Genomic DNA, 19,121 nt, shown 5'->3' with positions numbered 1-19,121 from the left:
ACAGCTATATCATGTAAAAATAGCAAAGGTCCGTGTATAATTCTGTAAATTAATAAGAATCCAGTCAATCATACTTTGTTGGCATGATGCCAAGCATCAAAGAGCTTAGGTATCTGCTACGGAGGTTTGGACTAGATAAGAATCACATCTCCTTGTCTTCATAAGCCTCTTGAACCTGGTGCTTGCTTTCCATTTCCATTGTTCCCAAAATATTTATTTTCTCACTCAGAGCTACTACAGTCCTCCTCTTGCATAAATCTTCTCTACTATAGTCCATCCTGATTAATTCTCTACAAACATTACTTTCATCCTGTGGCTCCCTTGCCAACAAGATAAACAAAAACAGAAGACAATTAAAAATAAGTCAAACTCTTTAGTCTGACCCTTCAAGCCTTCCACAATCTGCCATCAATTAGCCTTTCACTCCTTATCAGCCTCTAGAATCTATGACTGTAGCCAGGTCATTTCCTCGCTTGCCCTCAAGTATTTATCATCATTTCCTACATTGTGATTAAAACAGTCCCACTGCTTCAAATTCTCACTCTCTTCCTCTGTTGCTGAGAATCAAACCTATTCTTCATGACTTCATGAAACTTCTCACTCTTCTGTGAAAGTTTATTCTACAAACAATTGCCAAAGAACCTTGACAGAGATCTCAAGAAAAATCTTAGAATGCAATGCTTGCTTGCTTAATTAAGTAATTAACTTTTATCAAGCACCTAATATATTTCAAGCAGTGTGATAGTTGCATGTATTAGATTGTTAATTTAATAGTCTCAGACTTACCATCTCTAAAACTGACCTCTTGATTTCCCTCCCACACCTGCTTCTCCCTCAGTCCGCTCCCTCAGGTATTAGCAGCTCAACTCACTCAGCTATAGAAGTGAAAATGCCAGAGTACTCCCATTTCGGCTCCAGATCCAATTATCAGCAAATCACCTTCAAAATATCCCAAGTCCAATAACTTTTCACCACTTCCATTTCTATTACCCTAGTTCAAATCATTATTATCTCTTTCTTTGATGATGCAGCCTACTAAATAGTCTCTGTGCTTCCACTTTTGAACTCCCTAGTTTCTATTTTCCAACATGTCAGACAACAATTTTGTCTATTCAAAATTATTCCAATATTTACTTATCCTACAAAAAAATCCATTGTCTGTTCTCTTGCCTGTAACAACAACAAAAAATTGACCTTTTGCTCTCTCAGATCTCATTCCCTCTTTTCCCTTCAAGTCCTGCCTCTCTGTTCTCCTTGCTCTGCTATGTAGGCCAAGCCTATAATACTACAGGGCATTTGCACTTGCTTATCCTTCCTGATTGGAACACTCTCCCTTTGTATAACTGCCTGGTTCTATTCTCCACTTAATTCACATTTCTTTTATGATGACATCTTATCAGAGAGGCTATCCCTGACCACTCTGTAGAAAATAACACCTGTCATCACAATCTTTTAAAATCCCTCCTTGCTTTTATTTCATGGAACTTACCCCCATCTGTATACTCTAAATCTATTTTTTATTACATTACCACTTACCATCCCTCCCACCCCAAGTGGAATTTAAGCTCAATGAAAGCAGAGACTTTGTTTTTGCCCATTGCTATAATGAAGTGCTTAGAACAATGCTTGACATAAAGTAGGCAATCAACATTTTTATTGATGAGTGAATAAATGAATGAAAGGGAAATTAATAATTATTTGGATGAATGTAGCTCTCCTAATCGCATTCGTTTACATTTGCTCTTCTTATATAGTTCAGGATTGTGTCCCAGTTTTTGAAACTGTGAAGTTTATATATTCAGCTGGATTCTCAGACACATTAACTAATGCCCACACTGCTAATGAAAGCTGATTTTGGAGTACTTTTAAAAGCAGGGTAACACAATGGCAGGAACACCTGTAAGCTTGTACTTCCTGGATCCATATCTATGTTGCTTGCATTTCTTCTGACCAGACTGTACACTCAAACCTCTGTGTAAATGTTCCAAGCAAATATAGCTAGACCTGGATTGACTGGTCAAGGGTATAGGAGCTGAGTTAGAAAAAACTGAGTTTAAGTTCTGATGGCCTAGGCTCTTTTAAGCCAAATCTCGGTATCTATCGTGCTGGTGTGAAGAGTAAAGGAGTTACTGCATGTAATTATCTCAATAGAGTGTCAGGTGCATGGGCAGCTCTAATGGTGGTAATTGCTGTGAATATTAATATTTTTATTATCAATGGAAGACTACAGAACTAGCTGCCAGTGCATGAAATTCACAGCAGCCTACATTAGTCACCAAAGACTATGAGAATCAGACGCACAATGCATGTCATGTCAGCTTTAAAACAATAACTAATTTGTTTTGATTTTATCATAGGAAAAAGGGATTTGTGGGAAGTAGAATCTAAGGAACTTGATGTTTCTCCTAGACATTGTCAAGGCTGGGTTATACAAAAGATAACTTTTGAGCACTTGAACAGAAGGAGCTATTACTAAGAGCCAGTAAGAGCTCACCAAGAATAAGTCCTATCCCCAAACTCACACTCACGGATGAAAACTAGAACGTCTAGATTGGTAAGCAGATCAGGAGAGTATAAAAGCTATATGAATTTCCTGATGTATATAGTGCCCTGTGATCATCTGGGGGCCCCAGCTGGGGAAAATAGATGGTATAAGAGTAAAGCAAGTCAGATAAGAACAGGTTGAAAATGTGTGTCTTCCAACATTGATTATTAGTAGATCAGTATTAGGTAGCGGGTCCCTCACAGGGCTTTGCTTGGGTCAGTATTGTCATTTATGATTCAAATATAGGAAATATAATTATTAAATTTTCATGTAACAAAAACTTGGAAAAGATTATTAACAAGATTAATAAAGGAATCAAATTTCAAACTGATTTCTCCAAACTGATGCACTGGATTGAATGCAACAAGATAAAATGTATTAGGCTCCCTGACATGGATTCTGATTATTGCATGAGGGCAGGATGGGCTGTCTGACCTGGTGACACCTTATGTGAAAAGATAAGTGGGGCCAACAGCGAGGAGAGGCCATGTGGGAAAAGTACAATATTGGAAATCACTCAGACTGGCGTGGGCTCAGCTTTTCCTTGCTTGCTGTGTGATCTTGGGTAAGTTGCTTAAACACTTTGAACTTTAATTTCCTATCTTTATTTATTTTTAAATATTTTATGTATTCATTTGAGACAGAGAGATACAGAGAGAGAGAGAGCACAAGCAGGGGGAGAGGCAGAGGGAGAGGGAGAAGCAGGCTCCCCGCCAAGCCAGGAGCCAGACGTGGGGCTCGATCCCAGGACCCTGGGATCATGACCTGAGCCGAAGGCAGACGCTTAACCATCTGAGCCACCCAGGAGCCCCTAATCTCCTATCTTTAAATAGGAAGGAAGAATAATCATTTGCAAAACCTTTGAATTTGTGGAGGCATGATATTTTTGTGAGATTAACTTTGTGTTTTCCCTTTATTTATCTCCCCTTCTCTCTGTTCAAGCTTCAAGCTGATGTATGCTCACAGCTTCTGGAAATAATGAGGCAGAGAAGAAAAAACAGAAAGGATTTAGGATGTCTGGATTTGTTTTTCATACCCTAAAGCATCACACCAAGAGAACTGAGAGGAGTGGAGATACAGATGAAATGTTGAGACACAGCAGAGAAAGAAAAGCTATCTCCCTTCTCAGGTAGGAAGGGGAAGTAAGAGAGATTGTGGGTGTATTAGAGCAGAGAGCTGAGTGGTTTCCTGCATGCTGCCTCTCCCATCTCTATAAGATTCCAGAGAGGGGCCAAGTGCCTAGAATGGGAAGGACTGCTTGGAGAGACTAGGCTGATGGACAGTCATGGCCCATCAGGAAGTCAAAAGAGAGTTATAAACCTGGAGGGGCCTCATTGACAAGATTGACAACCTGTGTGGACTGATGACCAGGGACCGGAGAGGTTGATGTCTGCTGACACAGATAAATCAAGGACCCTGTTTTTCTACCTTTCCTGCTGAAGAAAGCAACTAGCCTGGTGAAAGGGAGAGGAATCGAATTGATTAAGGCAGAATGAGAGATTAAAACAGAAATTGGGTTGAATTATTTATAAATTAAGATACATATCTTGAACAACTAGCTTTGTAGCATAAAATTAATACACTCCCTGCCACATAGTAGAAGATCAATATAATAATAGGTACTCCTATTCCTACTACAAATATTTTATGTGGGTGCTTAAAAGGTCAATATTAACTTTTATTTACACAAGGGTAATATCCAGTTCAGGAAAGGTAAGAATCTCACTGTTACCAGGGGCTGTGGCATCCACTTTGAGTAGACTGTCAAGAGAGCTGATATTGATTCCCGTTTCCATAGGAAAGGGTAAATCCCATGTGTAATAAGAGCCAGGCACTGAATGGGTAAAATAACCACGGCTGTGGAAACTGAATAAGGAAAAGCTGAGTAGAGAGAGTTGCTAGCTGTCTTCAGATATTTGAAAGGCTTTTTGTGGAAGATAGAATGTCCTTGTTCTGAATGGAAGTTGATGGCATGAATGTTTGATTCAATCAACAGAAAGAGGAAGTTTCTCATAGTTGAGTGTTCATCAATGCTAAGGATTCAAACAGATGTTCAATATTCATTTGGTCTGGAATGTTGTCAGAGGATTCCTGTGTGCAAAGGAATGTGGTCCTGGCACTTTCAGTTTTAGGATGATGCCTGAGGCAGGCAGAGGCAACTGATATTACCAAATTCCAGGAAATATGCTGGGTGCTCTGTCTCGTTATCTTACTGAAGCTGCCTAATGACCCCATGAGTTAAACATTATAAGTATTATTACAAATCAGGTTTATAGTTTACATAGTAAACTGCCAGAGTTCATAGTGCTGGTAAATTACAGGAACAAGTTTTGAACTCAGGTTGTTGCATTAAAAGATCATGTACTTTCCTGTTCATTCTCCCTTTCCCTAACATGCTCTTTCTTATTTTTTTAAAGATTTTACTTATTTGAGACAGAGAGAGAGAGAGCGCATGCACAAGCAGGGAAGAGGGTCAGAGGGAGAGGGAGAAGCAGACTCCCCGCAGAGCAGGGAGCCCGCCCGATGTGGGGTTTGATCCCCAGACCCTGAGATCCTGACCTGAGCCGAAGGGAGATGCTTAACCAACTGAGCCACCTAGGCGACCCCCTAATAAGCTCTTTCAAAGAAAAGAACAAATCCTCAGTTCAAGGACAGAAATATCAAAATACACAGATTTTACTAATGTGCTGATGAACGACGGGCCCTGTCTCAAGAAATATTTTACTATGATTCATGTAATCATATAGAAATAATATATACGTTTATGAACATTTTAGCATATAATGGCACATGTAAATATACTACTCCTATCTTCTAGGCATATGTACATTTGCTTCAGTTACTATGATAGTTAATTTTATATGTCCACATGGCTGGGCCATAGCGTCCATATATTTGGTCAAACATTATTCTGGATGTTTCTGTGAAGATTTGTTTTTTTAAGATAGATTTATTTATTTATTTATTTATTTATTTATTTGACAGAGAGAGAGACAGCAAGAGAGGGAACACAAGCAGGGGGAGTGGGAGAGGGAGAAGCAGGCCTCCTGCGGAGCAGGGAACCCAATGCGGGGCTCAATCCCAGGACCCTGGGATCATGCCGAAGGCAGACACTTAACGACTGAGCCACCCAGGAGCCCCTATGTGAAGATGTTTTTTAAACGAGATTAACATTTAGATCAGTGGACATTGAGTAAAGCACATTCCTCTCCGCAAGGTAGGTGGGCCTCATCCAGTCAGTGGAAGGTCTTCATAGAACAAAGACTCACCTCCTGCCATCAAGAAGGAATTCTGCCAGCAGACTGCCTTTGGACTTGGACTTTAACTCTTCCCTGAGTCTCCAGCCTGCAGGCCTACCCTGCAGATTTTGAACTTGTACCCCCACAACCACATGGGCCAATTCCTTAAATCTGTCTTTATATGTACATATACATCCTGTTCATTCTGTTTCTCTGAAGAGCCCTAAAACAGTTATATTTCATTGTTTGCCCTTATGTTCCCTAGCTTTAAAATTCCGAGGGGAACAACTACACACATGAGCTTGGAAGCAGCTCACTCCTTGGTCATGCCTTCAGATGAGACTGCAGCCTTAGCCAGTCTTGTGAGACACTGGGCTAAGTTGCCCTCAGATTACTGCACCTGAGAACTGTGAAATAATAAATATTGTTGCTCTAAAGAAAATTCTTTGAGTGGCACTTAAATTTTCCTAGGACAGTCTGGTGTCATAGAGACTGATTTGAATTGTAAGAACTGGATCCTAGCCCCTGGCCACTTCCAGCTAGTTAGTGCAGACCTCACATCTCTGGGTCTCATTTCCCGTTCTGTAATAAGAGAGCCCTGGAAGGAGAAACTTCAGTTTCCCTTAAGTGCTAAATTCAATGTCTCTATTAATTATACTGTTTATTCATCAAAATAAATGCTGATAAAAGTCACTAGAAGAGCACACCCTGGACTTTCAGGCCTCTGAATTTGGTGGCAGTGTTCCAGCTTCCTTTCTGCCAGTAGCTGTCTGTGCTCAAGTCCTGCTCTACTTTTTTTCCACCCCAACAATTTTCTATCACTAGCCCATCAACGTTATATAAATTTCTTTGGCACTTCTTTGTGTGGCCTGTTCATGTATGCGTGTGCATGCTCACAGTTCAAGCTGGGCTGTTCTCACTCTGGATGTGTAATCCAGCTCTGTCACCGGAAGATTTGCCTCCAGCATTTCAGGAGCATTAACTCCGGCAGTTCACAAAGGGAAGGGAGCTACTTTCCAAGTGTGAGTCCTTTTTTTCTCTCTTCTCATCACCGAGGAGGTGCTTCCAGATCTTTTTGCCTGCCAGCTACTTGTAGGAGCCCTGGAGTCCAGGCAGTGCACTTTCCCCAATGAGTAACTGGATTTGTATTTGCAAATCAATATTGCTGAATGAAATGTTATGTGAACATTTTCCCAGCCCCCTGTTAATATCCCTTCCTTTTTTTTTTTTTTTATGGTGATTTTAAAAGAAAGTGCAATTTATCTAGTCCCATCTCTAAGTCCTAGTGAAGCAGTAGAGAGGGTTCTAGCAGGACGGTATCAGTCAAAACTGTGGACCAAGCATTTTGCCACTGGTCCTGCCAGGTTTTGCTTTCACTGAATCCGACTGCATCCACTTTCAGACCTCCCCCGTCTGTTTCCACCTCATATCACAGCACCCACTCCCCCTTCAAACACTTCTTTCCCGAAGGGATTTGAACAACTCAAACTAAAGGCAGTGGCAAAGGTTTTACGTATTACCACTCCTTGGGGGGTATTTAGAGGCATGTAATGAAGAAGACAAAATTCTAAGCCAAAATGATGACTATTTATGGAACTATAGGTGTCAGCAAATCAGGGGGAGCAGGTAGTGGGTGTATCTGTGTGGGTGCGGTGGTGGGAATAGTTACACTGGAACTGTCGCCTTCTCAGCCTCCTCTTACGTCTGGTCTTCATCCTCGGTGGAGGAGGGTGTGGTGGGAGACCATCCCCTTTCCCCGCAGAGACCACGAGATGAGGTGATGGTACCGGGAAACACACGGACTCTCCCTTCACTCCGATTTTTAGAAGGAAAAAGAACAAGAGAACGAAGAAAGAAAAAAGAGAGGAGAGAGGTGAAAGAAAACAGAAGAAAAGGAAGAGAGCAGGGAAGGCAAAGGGACAGAAAAGAACAAGAAAAGTAAAGCAAGGCGGCGGCCCGGGAGCTTGGTGGAGGGGTCCCGTGCGGGGTCCTGGGTGGGTGAGAGCGCGGAATCCCAGCAGACGGGGAGGAGATGCCCACATCGCCGCCCGCATTCCGAGCTTCTCCTTTCTCGCGCGGAGAAGACTCCTGAATTCAGGGCTCACGACTTTCTGGTGACCTCGGGTCCGCCCCGTCCCCTCCCCCCGCTGGGAGCCTAGCGCGGCCCAGCGCCAATCGCTCATCCCGACCCGGCTGCCCGTTGGGGGAGCGCCTCTCCCGCCTCGCAGTCTGACTTCTCCCTTTCTGCCCCGGGGCAGGCGATCCTGGGTGGGGCAGCCGCGCTTTGGGGACGGCCCCCGCAGCGGAGCGTCGAGACTGGGGCCGCCCCAGGGCCGCGTGGGGCCCGGCCAGACGCCGCGCACCGCCGGGGCAGCCGCACCTGAGCCCCCAGCTCGGGCCGAGGGGACGGGCGCTGGGAGCTGCTGGAGCCGGCGGGCGGGGCGGGGCGGGGCGGGGGGAGCGAGAGCCACAAAGGGGTGACCACGTGCCGCCTCCCGCGGGCGGGGGCGAGGACTTGCCGGGTCAGACCCCTCCACCCCCGCCCGGCCCAGATCACCTCGAGCACCCAGCACCAGCTCAGAGGCAGACCCAACCGTCCTCACCTTCTCGCCCTAACTTTTCTTTAACTTGTCTGTAAGGGGGAACCTGCCGCCCCGCCCTCCCCCTACCGCGAAGATCCGCACTTGAACTCCGCCGCGCGGGCCTTCCACCTTGCGCCGCCCCGAGCGCGGGCGTGGAGTGACTGCCGGGAAACCCCGATGAACTCTCCAGAAAGAGCGTGAAGGAGGGTCCGGCCGCCGCGCTCGGCTCGGGCGCCCGGCTTCTCCATTGGGGAACTCGGAGCAGCAGAACCAGGGAAAGACTGTGGACCATGACCGTGCGGCCCCTGGGGACCTCAGCGCAGTGATGCCAACATGTAAGTCTCACCTTTCAGCTGAGAATTCCTTCACACCTTTACCTGTATCTACCCCTCCCACCCCCACCTCAACTAAATGATTGTGTAAGGACTACTTTGACAGAATAAACCGGTTTGTCTTCAGTTTGACTCCTGAGGCGCTGAGGAGTGAGCTGGTATTGCCGGGGAGAGCTGTGACATGTGTGTGCGGCTTGCTTTTTTTTTCCCCAGGGAGAGGTAAACCTCACATTTGGGCGGTGTAAAGCATAATAAAAAGGGCAGGGCTTCAAGAATGGGGAAAACGTGTTTTCGAGTCAAATTAAACAAGGAGTAACAGGCGCGGCTCCTCTATCCAGGGGCCTTGCCCTGCCAAGAAAGAGGGATCCTGGATCAACACCTGGGGGCTTGGAAAGGTACTCGTATACCGAGAAAATGTTGACTTTACACATTATCACCCTTGACTGTAGAAGTTATTCTTGGATCTTTGGGTTATATGAATTGTTTTTTTAAAAAAAAAAACAAAACGCGCAGAAAAGTTTCTTGGTTGTATTTTGTAGATTAAAAAGTAATGAAGGAATATGCCATTTCACGGGATGAGACCTGGGAGGCGACTTGCCTTGAATTAGAAGTGGGGGACATAGAGCTATGAATGGTCAGAGAAACCTAAAAGGTTTTGATTTTATGGAGTTACCAACGAAGTGGTGAGGTTCCTCAGAGCGACCCCGCGAAAGGGCCACCCAGCAGGGCCTGGGCCTTCCAGAATGCAAAAAGGAAGATTGCTCTAAAAAGGGCCTATTTTTGTGGCCAATTCGGCAGTGGCTTTTTCTTGTAATATGTAATTTTCCCTCTGATGTTTTACTTAATCTTGAGCAGATACCCTGACAGAGATTTTACTCCCTTCCACTAATATACAAGTGTTTCTAGAGATTGATAGTCACCCTCCCTTCCCCAGCTACTGGATCCTTAAGTATTTCCATTAAAATTTCCTCTTTCAGCTTAATACCTGGGAAAAGACATGAGCCTCAGGCCCTGTCTTTTCCTTCCTTGCAGCTTCTCCTCCTCTCCCCACTCAGCACACAGTTTTAAAACAGGAAAAGAGTAGTGCCCACAAGCCTAGCACTCTACCCCTCTGTTCCTGGTAGTGAGCAGTATAATTAGAAAACAACTAGTATTTTTATTAAAACTGCATGTGAAGTAATTCCACACCTGTGACTTTTAAGGTTTCATTTATGCCAGTGGAATCAGCAAGGTATAACCTGAAGTAATTTATCTTGGGATCCAGCCAACAGTCCCACATAAGACTGGTTCTCATATACAGGCGACACATTTTGAATGAATGTGAATTTGTTTTAAACTTCAGTTTTTCCTAAAAATATAGTAAGGTTTTTAACAGCAGGTATTTGTGTAGCTTCCTTTCAGCTTTCCTAGGTAATGTAGATCTCATGGAAAATGAAAAAAAGTGTGAATACCAATTTTTAAAATAAAACGTGAAACTGATCAACAGGTAATGTACCGAATTCCTCATTATGCAGTTAAGTTATATAGCCCATTTGAATTGCGTATGACTAAAACTTCTTTTGTCATATAGAGGAAAAATATGAATATTTAATCACATAAAATACAGAGTTTAGCACCCTGATTTGAGTTTCTTTATTGAGCTTTTTTGACTGAAAGTTTTTCCATTTCTTGCCAGATTATAACTGTTTCTCTCTCCATTTTGCTGTTTATAACTCATAACGGAATAGCTTAAGATGATCAGATTCTTTTTAGATATTAGTGTGTTAGAAAATATGGAAATAATACCAACCTTTCCAAAGTAAATATTCTTACTATCTTGTTGAAAAATGTTAAAATGGGGAACACAAACTATTACCTTTTAAGTTTTAATTTTAATGGGTTCAAGCTCACAAACTAAGATATTTTCTGCCTGCTCTTTGTGAAGAAAGTATTAATATATTGTGACATTCAGGTTATGAAATTACAGATTTTATAAATATATTTGGAGTTGTAGTGACTACATATTTTTCATATCCTAAGAAATTTAATAGATTTAGCAACACTTGTGTTAACTGGTTTCAAACTTCATGAAGCTCCTGTTCGTTCCATTTATGGCTTATATAAATTACATGACATTGTGCTTTTCCAGTGTGAATGGTGAATGAGGCTATTGTCTCTTGGCTTATGGGAAATATTAGAAGCTTGTAGTTTTACTGCCTAACTGGACACGTCACTCTGATTTCTGGAAATAATGATTTGAAAGAGAATCAGTTTATACATTAAAAATAAACTGACAACCACTTCCTTAAACTTGACCATTTTTCTAACTGCCCATCTCTTACAGAGTTTACATTTCTGATGGGATGATTAAAAGTTTCTAGAGACAATTCAGACTTTAGACTAAATAGAGTAAGACTTTGTTCGATGTGTGTGGCATGCTTAGGCAAAAAACCCCCCATATCTTTCCATTTCGTTTCTGATTGGATGCCATTATTATATTATCTACATTGGATGGCATCAAGATGCATACTGGGTGACTGGGGTGATAATATTTAAAGGACTTTTCAGTGGTAACTAAAAATGCCAGTAAAACTTGAATGTGGCTACCTGAGTATCATCTTACTTTCCCTTATAAGCATTACTCAGGATGGAATTACTTGGAATGCCCTAAGGAAAACTTCAAGATTACTGTGTTTAAAACATTTGTAGCAAATATGACAAAGGCTGAACATATTTCGTATAGGATTGGTAAAAAGAATTCACAAATCAGTAAGAAAAATATTTCTATTATAATAGGAGACTACAAAACTGACTTGAACATGCCAATCCAAATAAAGGAAATCCAAATGAGATGCTGCTTGTATCAAACTGGTGATGATGAAACAGTAATAGTGATGGGAGTATCATGACATAAACATTGATACACTTCAGTGTAAATGTGGATGGCTGTGTTGAAATTTATTTAGAAATAATTTTAAACCTACAGAAAAGTTGCAAGAATAATACAAAGAACACCTGTTTATCCTTTATGCAGAATCACTTAATGTAAATGTTTACCCCATTTCTGTTATTTTCCATCCTTCTCCCCTCCACCCACTACTCTCTGTATATGCACACACACAGTATTTTTCCTGAATCACCTGAACGTTAAGTTATATACATCAGGGTTTCAGGCTTTACTTTTTTAATTGAAAATTTTATTGAGAAGTTTATAGATTGACATGCAGTTGGAAGAAATAGTAGAGATCCAATGCACCCTTTGCCCAGTTTCTCCCAGTGGTGTGCCCAGTTTCTCCCAGTGGTAACATTTTGCACAATACCACAACCAGGATATTGATACAGTACTCTTTTTCAGATGTGTTTCTCAGGGTTGCCTTTTAATTTCAATTGTGGTACAAGTCATGGTACAAGGGATGTTTCTGCTCAAATAAGGGTCAAGATCTGTGCAGATTTGAAGAATAAATTCTTTACCTATTTGAAGTGGGGGTGAACCCAACTTAATAAAAGAACTTGAATTGAGTAATAGAATAGCACTTTCTCTTTTTATTCATTGCTTTGGCTCGGAACATGATCTTTAACCAAAAGGAGAAATACAATTATGAGCAGACTTGAATAAACCAAATTACATTCTTTTCACTCTAGAAGAATTAAGGTACTCTGTGCTACTCTTCATGCCCCTTTGTGATAAGATTTGACATAGAAATACAGTTGGGAGATGGGGAGTGAATGTAATTCTGACCGTTGCGGGTAAAAGAATTAGTGCCATGTCAATTTCTCCACTGATTTCAAAATGTCTTCACTAATTTCTCTTTAAATTTGACTTTTAAGGGATCCCGCAGGACTAAAGAGGTGCAAGATGGTAGGTTTTCTAGATTACAGATTATTTTAGTGATGTGTTTGGATTCGGTTGCATTTACAAGGGGTCATTCTGGCGTTAAAAAATTCCTATAGAACGGTTAAGTTCTAGAGTTCCTGAAATAGGACTCAAGCATATTGTATTTTGTAGCCTATGCCATTTGAAAAGGGGAGCAAGTTTGCAGTTAGAGGCAGGTGACTCGGAAGCCAGGTGACCCAGTGGGTGTTTTGGCGCTGCCACCACGGATTACGTGATCTTGGGCAAGTAGTTTAGCTTTGTGACATTTTTGCCTGTGCAGTGATTGGTTTTATTGCATAATTTTTAGATTCTGTTCAGGCGATAGAAGTCTATGTAAGACTCTTTTACTTAAAAAAAAAAAAAGTTCTTGCTCTCTTCAGAACTTTGAGGCTACAACTTAAGTGATAGAAGATTGCATTATGTTTTTTATGGTTCCCATTTAGAACCTTAGTAACCCTGTTCAGGATTTTCCGTTCTTGTGAGAAAGTTGTTTGAATCTCAGGGATGTGTCTTTGCTAAGTGATCCCCTGAGAAGACACACAGTGCTTTCCTTCCTCTGTTCTATTCTTAATTTGTTTCTGTTCTTCAGTAAACAGTCAACTGGATGAAAGTTGACTTGTCATGGGGTTTAAGTTTGGTTCCAAGTGCTTGCCCTGTCCTGGGTTCCTTTTCAATACGAAGTGATGGAGTCTTGAGACCTCGAATGCACAAAGCACTGGATCATCATTTGCAGCTCTTGTCTGAAAGGATTGCAGGCAGCTTTTGTAAAACAGCTTCAGGATTGAGTCTGGAATCCCTAACTGTCAGAACCTGTTGTAGCAAAAGAAAGTTGCGTGATGAAATAAATAGAATTGAATGTTGCCAAGCTAACATGATTCCTTGAGGATTGTTGAGAGAGCACATAAATCTAAGAGGGGACCATTATTTACATATAGATAAAGGAAAACTGTCACGTGCCACAAAGATTAAGAAGCTGGGAGTTCTCTTGGGCTGACACTCCTGACTGTTAATGCAGGCAGCCAGTTTTGATGGCTCTGCTCCTTTATTTCCCTGGTCCTCAGCTTCCTCCTCTGTAATATAAGGTTAGACTTCATCTTTGGTCTTCCCACCTCTAAACTTCTTTGAATATATAATTGTGTTTTTTTTTTTTTTTTAGAAGCATACTCATTCATCCATAGCATGAATTGGAAACACCTCATTCATCCAACATCAGTGGGAAATGGACCCATTCTTCCAAATGAGTGAACTTTCCATGTAACAGAAGTCTATCGTCTACTCTTTCTTTTTTTTTTTTAAGATTTTATTTATTTATTTGAGAGAGAGAGTGAGAGCACGAGCAGGGGGAGGAGCCGAGAGAGAGGAAGAAGCAGGCTCCCATCTGAGCAGAGAGCCTGATGTGGGGCTCCATCCCAGATCCTGGGATCATGATCTGAGCCAAAAGCAGATGCTTAACCAACTGAACCACCCAGGTGCCCCTATGGTCTACCATTTTTAAAGCCCTTACCAAGTGCCATGCAGTATTATCTCTTATCTTTTTGATGGATGATATCCTATTTACAGAAGAGGAAATAGTCCAACGTTTTAAGGACTTGCCTCTAAAGTGACACAATGAATAGAGGCACCAGGTTGTAATTCTGCTATTCCAGAGTTCACATCCATTATTATTATATTATGATGATGATGTACCGTGGCATATTCCTTCTCATAAGTAGTAACATTGCTTTAAATTTCAACTGTTTTGGATGGATGTATTTTAAAACATGCCCTCCATACAGAAAATTACTCTTCAGATCTTAAGCTTTGCTTACTTTAGAATTTCCATTAGGAGCTGTGTGATGCTGGAACTTCTAGTTGGATGAATATAAAAACATGGCATGGATATCAGACATTACTCAAAATTTCTGTATTCATGGCAGACATGAATAATCCATTCCATTTCTGTTCCCAGGTGATCCAGAAGTAGTCACAAAGTCAATTGATTGGTGTTGGTTTATGACATCCTATTGTCTGTTCTTGTTTAAGCCTTTTCTTTTGATTTTAGTACGGACAGAATAACCATACTTCTATTAGAATGCCCGGGATGGTAGTAGCAATAATAATAGCTAATGTTTGTTGAGTGCTGAGTGTCAGGCACTGTCCTTAAAAGACATGATCTGATTTAGTCATCCAGCAACTCTGTGGTTTAGGTTCTACTGCCATTTCTATTTTACAGGTGAGAAATAGGAGGTGCAGGGTGGTCAAGTAAATTTCCCAAGGGTTGCATAGCTTACAAGTAGCAAACCTTGGTCTGTCTGACTCTAGAGCTTGTTCTCTTTGCTGCTTAGGTGGTCTCTAACAGTAAAGGATGGATTGGAAATGAAGGCTTGAGGCAAGTGGAGGAATCATTTGATGTCTATTTTTGCTGACTTGAGTATTCCCTCTCCTACTTTTCTGGTTTTGTGTTTGGTATTACATATTTACTCCAGATAAGCAACCTTCAGGCACTACACAGAAGGTATTACTGTGATCCTACAGTATCTTACTGGTTGTTTCTCTTTTTAGAAATAAAAAGACTCTCAATTATCACCTGGAACCATGGTAACTCCCTTTGGAGATTTTAAGATCTGGAGATTTCTTACTGCTACTTAACCATCTTCCTGCCTGATGGCTCTCATGCTCACCAATCCATTTATGGCCCTTATGGTGACTGACATTTATACTTGCTGCCCCATTCATAGGCTTGCCTCTTGTGATGGGGTTGAGTCAATGCAAGGTATCATACCACTGTGGGATGCCAAGATAATATGGATGTTCCTGTCTAAATTATTATTAGGTACAATTTTGAGTTTAAAGATGAGACCACTGTATAGACAAATAATTGAGAAATTTCAAAGCATCGACCCTCCCTCTAATGTCATTTACTAGTTCTATAATACTTGGTGTTTGCTAGTCATTCAAAAACATTGATAGCTATTGTTATATATAAAGAAGTTATTCTTTTTGAATGTTAGTGCTTCATTGCTTTATTTTAGGGGAAAGAAGACAATTGGATAATTTATTTTTATTTTAAATATTTCCATTTGTAAAGCAGCAGATGTTATAAAATGACAACATTTCCTTAAAGTCTAAATTTTTGGAAGATTATCGGGCGCCTGGGTGGCTCAGTTGGTTAAGCTACTGCCTTTGGCCCAGGTCATGATCCTGGAGTCCTGGGATCGAGTCCCACATAGGGCTCCCAGCTCGGTGGGGAGTCTGCTTCTCCTTCTGACCCCCCCCCATACTCTCTTTCTCATTCTCTCTCTCTTAAATAAATAAATAAAATTCTTTAAAAAAAAATAAATTTTGGAAGATTATAGGAGAGGTTGGTATAAAATCCTCTTGCCACCCAGATGGGCATGTGACTGGTGATGCTGAAGGTTGAAACTGAAATTGCTTTATTTTTTAATAAATGAACTTGAATTATCTGAATGTTTCCCCATCTTCATTGGGAAATCACCTGTTATGTATATTCTCTGATAAGGAAGGTGCCACCAAATGGCAAATGACATGCATGGATTTTTTTTCTTTTGCCTCATTAGCCTAAAAGAGGTGATTTGGTTTATCATTGTTAAAGTTCCTTCTTTATTTGGAAGCAAGATTGAAAACGATTTCTATTTTCCAATCTCTGCTGAAAACCTACACTTGGACTATGATTGTCCTAATGCCTTACTGAATACTGAGTGTCCTGATGGTTGCTTTCTTCCATTGCAGGATGTTTCACTCAGATCAAATGCGGAAGTGTCATTGGAAATGGAAACCAAGTTCTCTTTTGTTCTTACTTGCTTTATGTATTGTGTATGTTCCTCTTTCAGGTAAGTAAGACTCTTTGTCTTTTAAACCCTGAATTTAATAGTGATCGCGTTGTCTTTAGTATAACTGTGCTACTGATTTAAGTCAACTTTATTACTTGTCTTTTTCTTTTTCTGTTACTGTCCTTATAGGCTTTTACTGTCCATGGCCTCTCTGACTTCTATGTGAATACTCTTACTTTGATCATTGTTCTGTTTTCTAATGAGTGTATTTCTTTAATCTTTGCTGCGTTTCTATTAGTTTTATTTATTTATCTAGCCCATATTGAATGATGAGATAGCTACATGTCTGACATTAAAAATGTGCTAGCTCTTTCTTCGGCTATTGGATAAATACACAGTACTTGATTCTCTTTTCAAGTTTTCATATAGTTATTTACGGAAAGTATAGACTTCGTTGTGTGTATTTATCCTGATTTTCTTACCATGTTGCAGTATGAGACAGGAAATTTGAAATTAAGTTTTTAGACCATGAAGTTTATTTAGTTGGATTAAAATGACATGAAAAATTTAATTTTAATTATAGCATTTTGGGAATAAAAATATCAAATCTTTGTAATTACAATTTTTTTCTGAACTTTGAAACCAGATCCTTTTAGCTGTTGTTGCAAGCTAAATTTTCTATAAACAGTTAATGATATGAATGAGCCAATCAACCTGAGGAATGTGAATGATATTTAAAAGTATACTGTTTCTCCATTATCTGATTTTGTGCCTGAGCAAACTGCATTTCTCTTAAGTCCGTTTTGTTTTACTCTTTATTTTAAATTGCTGTATTCATTCAGTATACTATATTTGTTTTTAGAATAAAATCGTTACTCATGTAGTCTTATGTATTTATTACTTTGGGTTTAATCAAGATATCATGCATTCCATATTTATAATATATCTGTATGTTAAAAATAATACATTTAATGAATCATGAAAATAGATTATCTGCTAAAATTGTTTATTCATAGATTAAGAAATTCAACTCCTATTTATTATATAAGTATGATTTTCCAAGCCAGCGGGTATTTTAAGAGTTTCAGCTATTAACTTGGAAAATTCCTGGCACTTGCTTAATGGCTTCAAAACAAAACTGATCTTTGAAGTTTTTTTGTGTATTTGTTTCAATTTCATGATAAAGCCACTCTTTCTTTTACTTTCATTGCCAAAAGAGGAAAGAAACTTGTGAAGAGAACTGAAAATTCAATATACATTGGATTTACTTGGTTACAGTATTGGACTTTTTCTTAACTTTGAAAAGTGACCCTCAAAGAACCAATTACATGATGTAAAATAAATTATGAGATTAAAATTTTAGTCGAGGTCTATTTACTTTCGTTTTTGTTAGGTCATGGCCTTTGTCAATTTTCAAGGCTTTTTCAGACCTTAAGTTGAGACTTTTTATTTTTGATGTTAATATTTTAATTGACATATGCACGTTCATTATTTAATCACTTGAATCAATGAAATGAAACACATGTTCTCAGACTAATCAAAAGGAGTCAGCTGGCTAGGACTAGGGTGGGGCCAGGGAAGCACCTAGGTTGCAGAATTTAAGGAGGGGACTCATTCTCAAAGTCATGGGAATCAAAGTCCTTAAGTTTGTTTTTAAGTTACTGTCTCACATAAGAAATCTTTTTTAAAAATTCCTTCCATTACCCAGTACTTTATGTGCATCATGTAAGGCTTTCTGACAGATAGTAATCTGTGTTTACACATGAACCCAGAACACTTTGTATCTATATATCTGTAATCATGATTCACTCAGAATGCTGCCACTTCACCCATGAGTATCTAAACTCAAAAAAATGCTTTGGGGATTATTATTGGTATTTTAATATAAAATTTTTGCCTTACAACTCAGTATAAGATTCCCTAAAATAATGCATATCAAAACTTCAGACATATCTAATGTTCAAAGTCCTGCCTTTACAACATAGTGTAATTTTGATTAACTGTATTTTTGAAGAACATTTGGTGCTTAACTGTGATGTTGTATCTCAGTGTATGCACTCTCTGACGTTTTCACTTCTCTGGATGACCTCTATGTGATCTTAGGGAGTCCAGTAGCTTTCAGTGGCATCTTGATGCCAATGTCTCCTAAATCTGTATTGTCAGCCCTGGCCCCTTCCTTGACTCTGGAGTCACGTCTGGAGTTGCTTATCCTCATCCATACTTGGATATGTAATGGGCCTCATACTTCACAGGTGGGAGCAAGACTCTTGACTCCTACCTCCTATCCCCAAATCGACTTCACTTTCTATCTGTACGATCCATCCTACTATATCCTGCTGTTCTCTCCCACCTTACTATTTCCTAGATAGGTTGGCCCTTCTGTTTCTTGACCATTCCTCCTTATTCCCTCTTCTTCTTAAACTGCACACACCTGGTTCTTTCTTGACACTATGCTCTTAATTATTACCACCTCAGATAAGCCTTCCTGTCTCCTAATTCAAAGGTGCCCCTTAGCCACCCTCTTACCATGTTACCCTTTACTGATAATCTGTATAGATTTTGGTTGCTTCCTTGGTTTTTAATGTTTTGGTAATTTGGCTGTGATAGCTAGGGTAGAGGGTTGACAAAACCTCTTTTGATTGTTATGATTGAACTTAGGTGAGATGATTAAAAATTAGAATCCTGTAGTTTGATTTGGATAACATCCTTCATTTAATTCAAATAATAGAATTGCAAGGTTAAGTCTTCTAGTAGGCAAGTTAACAACTGTAGTCTCATGGGGCATTTACAAAGCAAACAG

General features: G+C 40.1%; 1 protein-coding gene across 4 annotated transcripts in view; it reads left to right on the top strand.

Annotated features, from left to right (window-relative positions):
* The first annotated feature begins 8,275 nt into the window (after positions 1-8,275).
* ADGRG6 (adhesion G protein-coupled receptor G6) overlaps positions 8,276-19,121 on the top strand; it is a 136,404-nt gene continuing 125,558 nt past the window's right edge. For all 4 annotated transcript variants that reach the window (XM_032407773.1, XM_032407772.1, XM_032407775.1 and 1 more), the window contains exons 1-2: positions 8,276-8,701; positions 16,281-16,381. In XM_032407773.1, the coding sequence (XP_032263664.1) occupies positions 8,700-8,701; positions 16,281-16,381 (103 nt within the window). In that variant the 5' untranslated portion in view covers positions 8,276-8,699. The remainder of the gene's footprint in view (positions 8,702-16,280; positions 16,382-19,121) is intronic.

The sequence above is a fragment of the Phoca vitulina genome, unplaced genomic scaffold (genome assembly GCF_004348235.1).
Source record: "Phoca vitulina isolate PV1807 unplaced genomic scaffold, GSC_HSeal_1.0 scaffold9, whole genome shotgun sequence".
Classification (NCBI taxonomy): domain Eukaryota; kingdom Metazoa; phylum Chordata; class Mammalia; order Carnivora; family Phocidae; genus Phoca; species Phoca vitulina.
The sequence above is the reverse complement of the archived record's forward strand: the minus strand, read 5'-3'. Positions and strand labels throughout refer to the sequence as shown.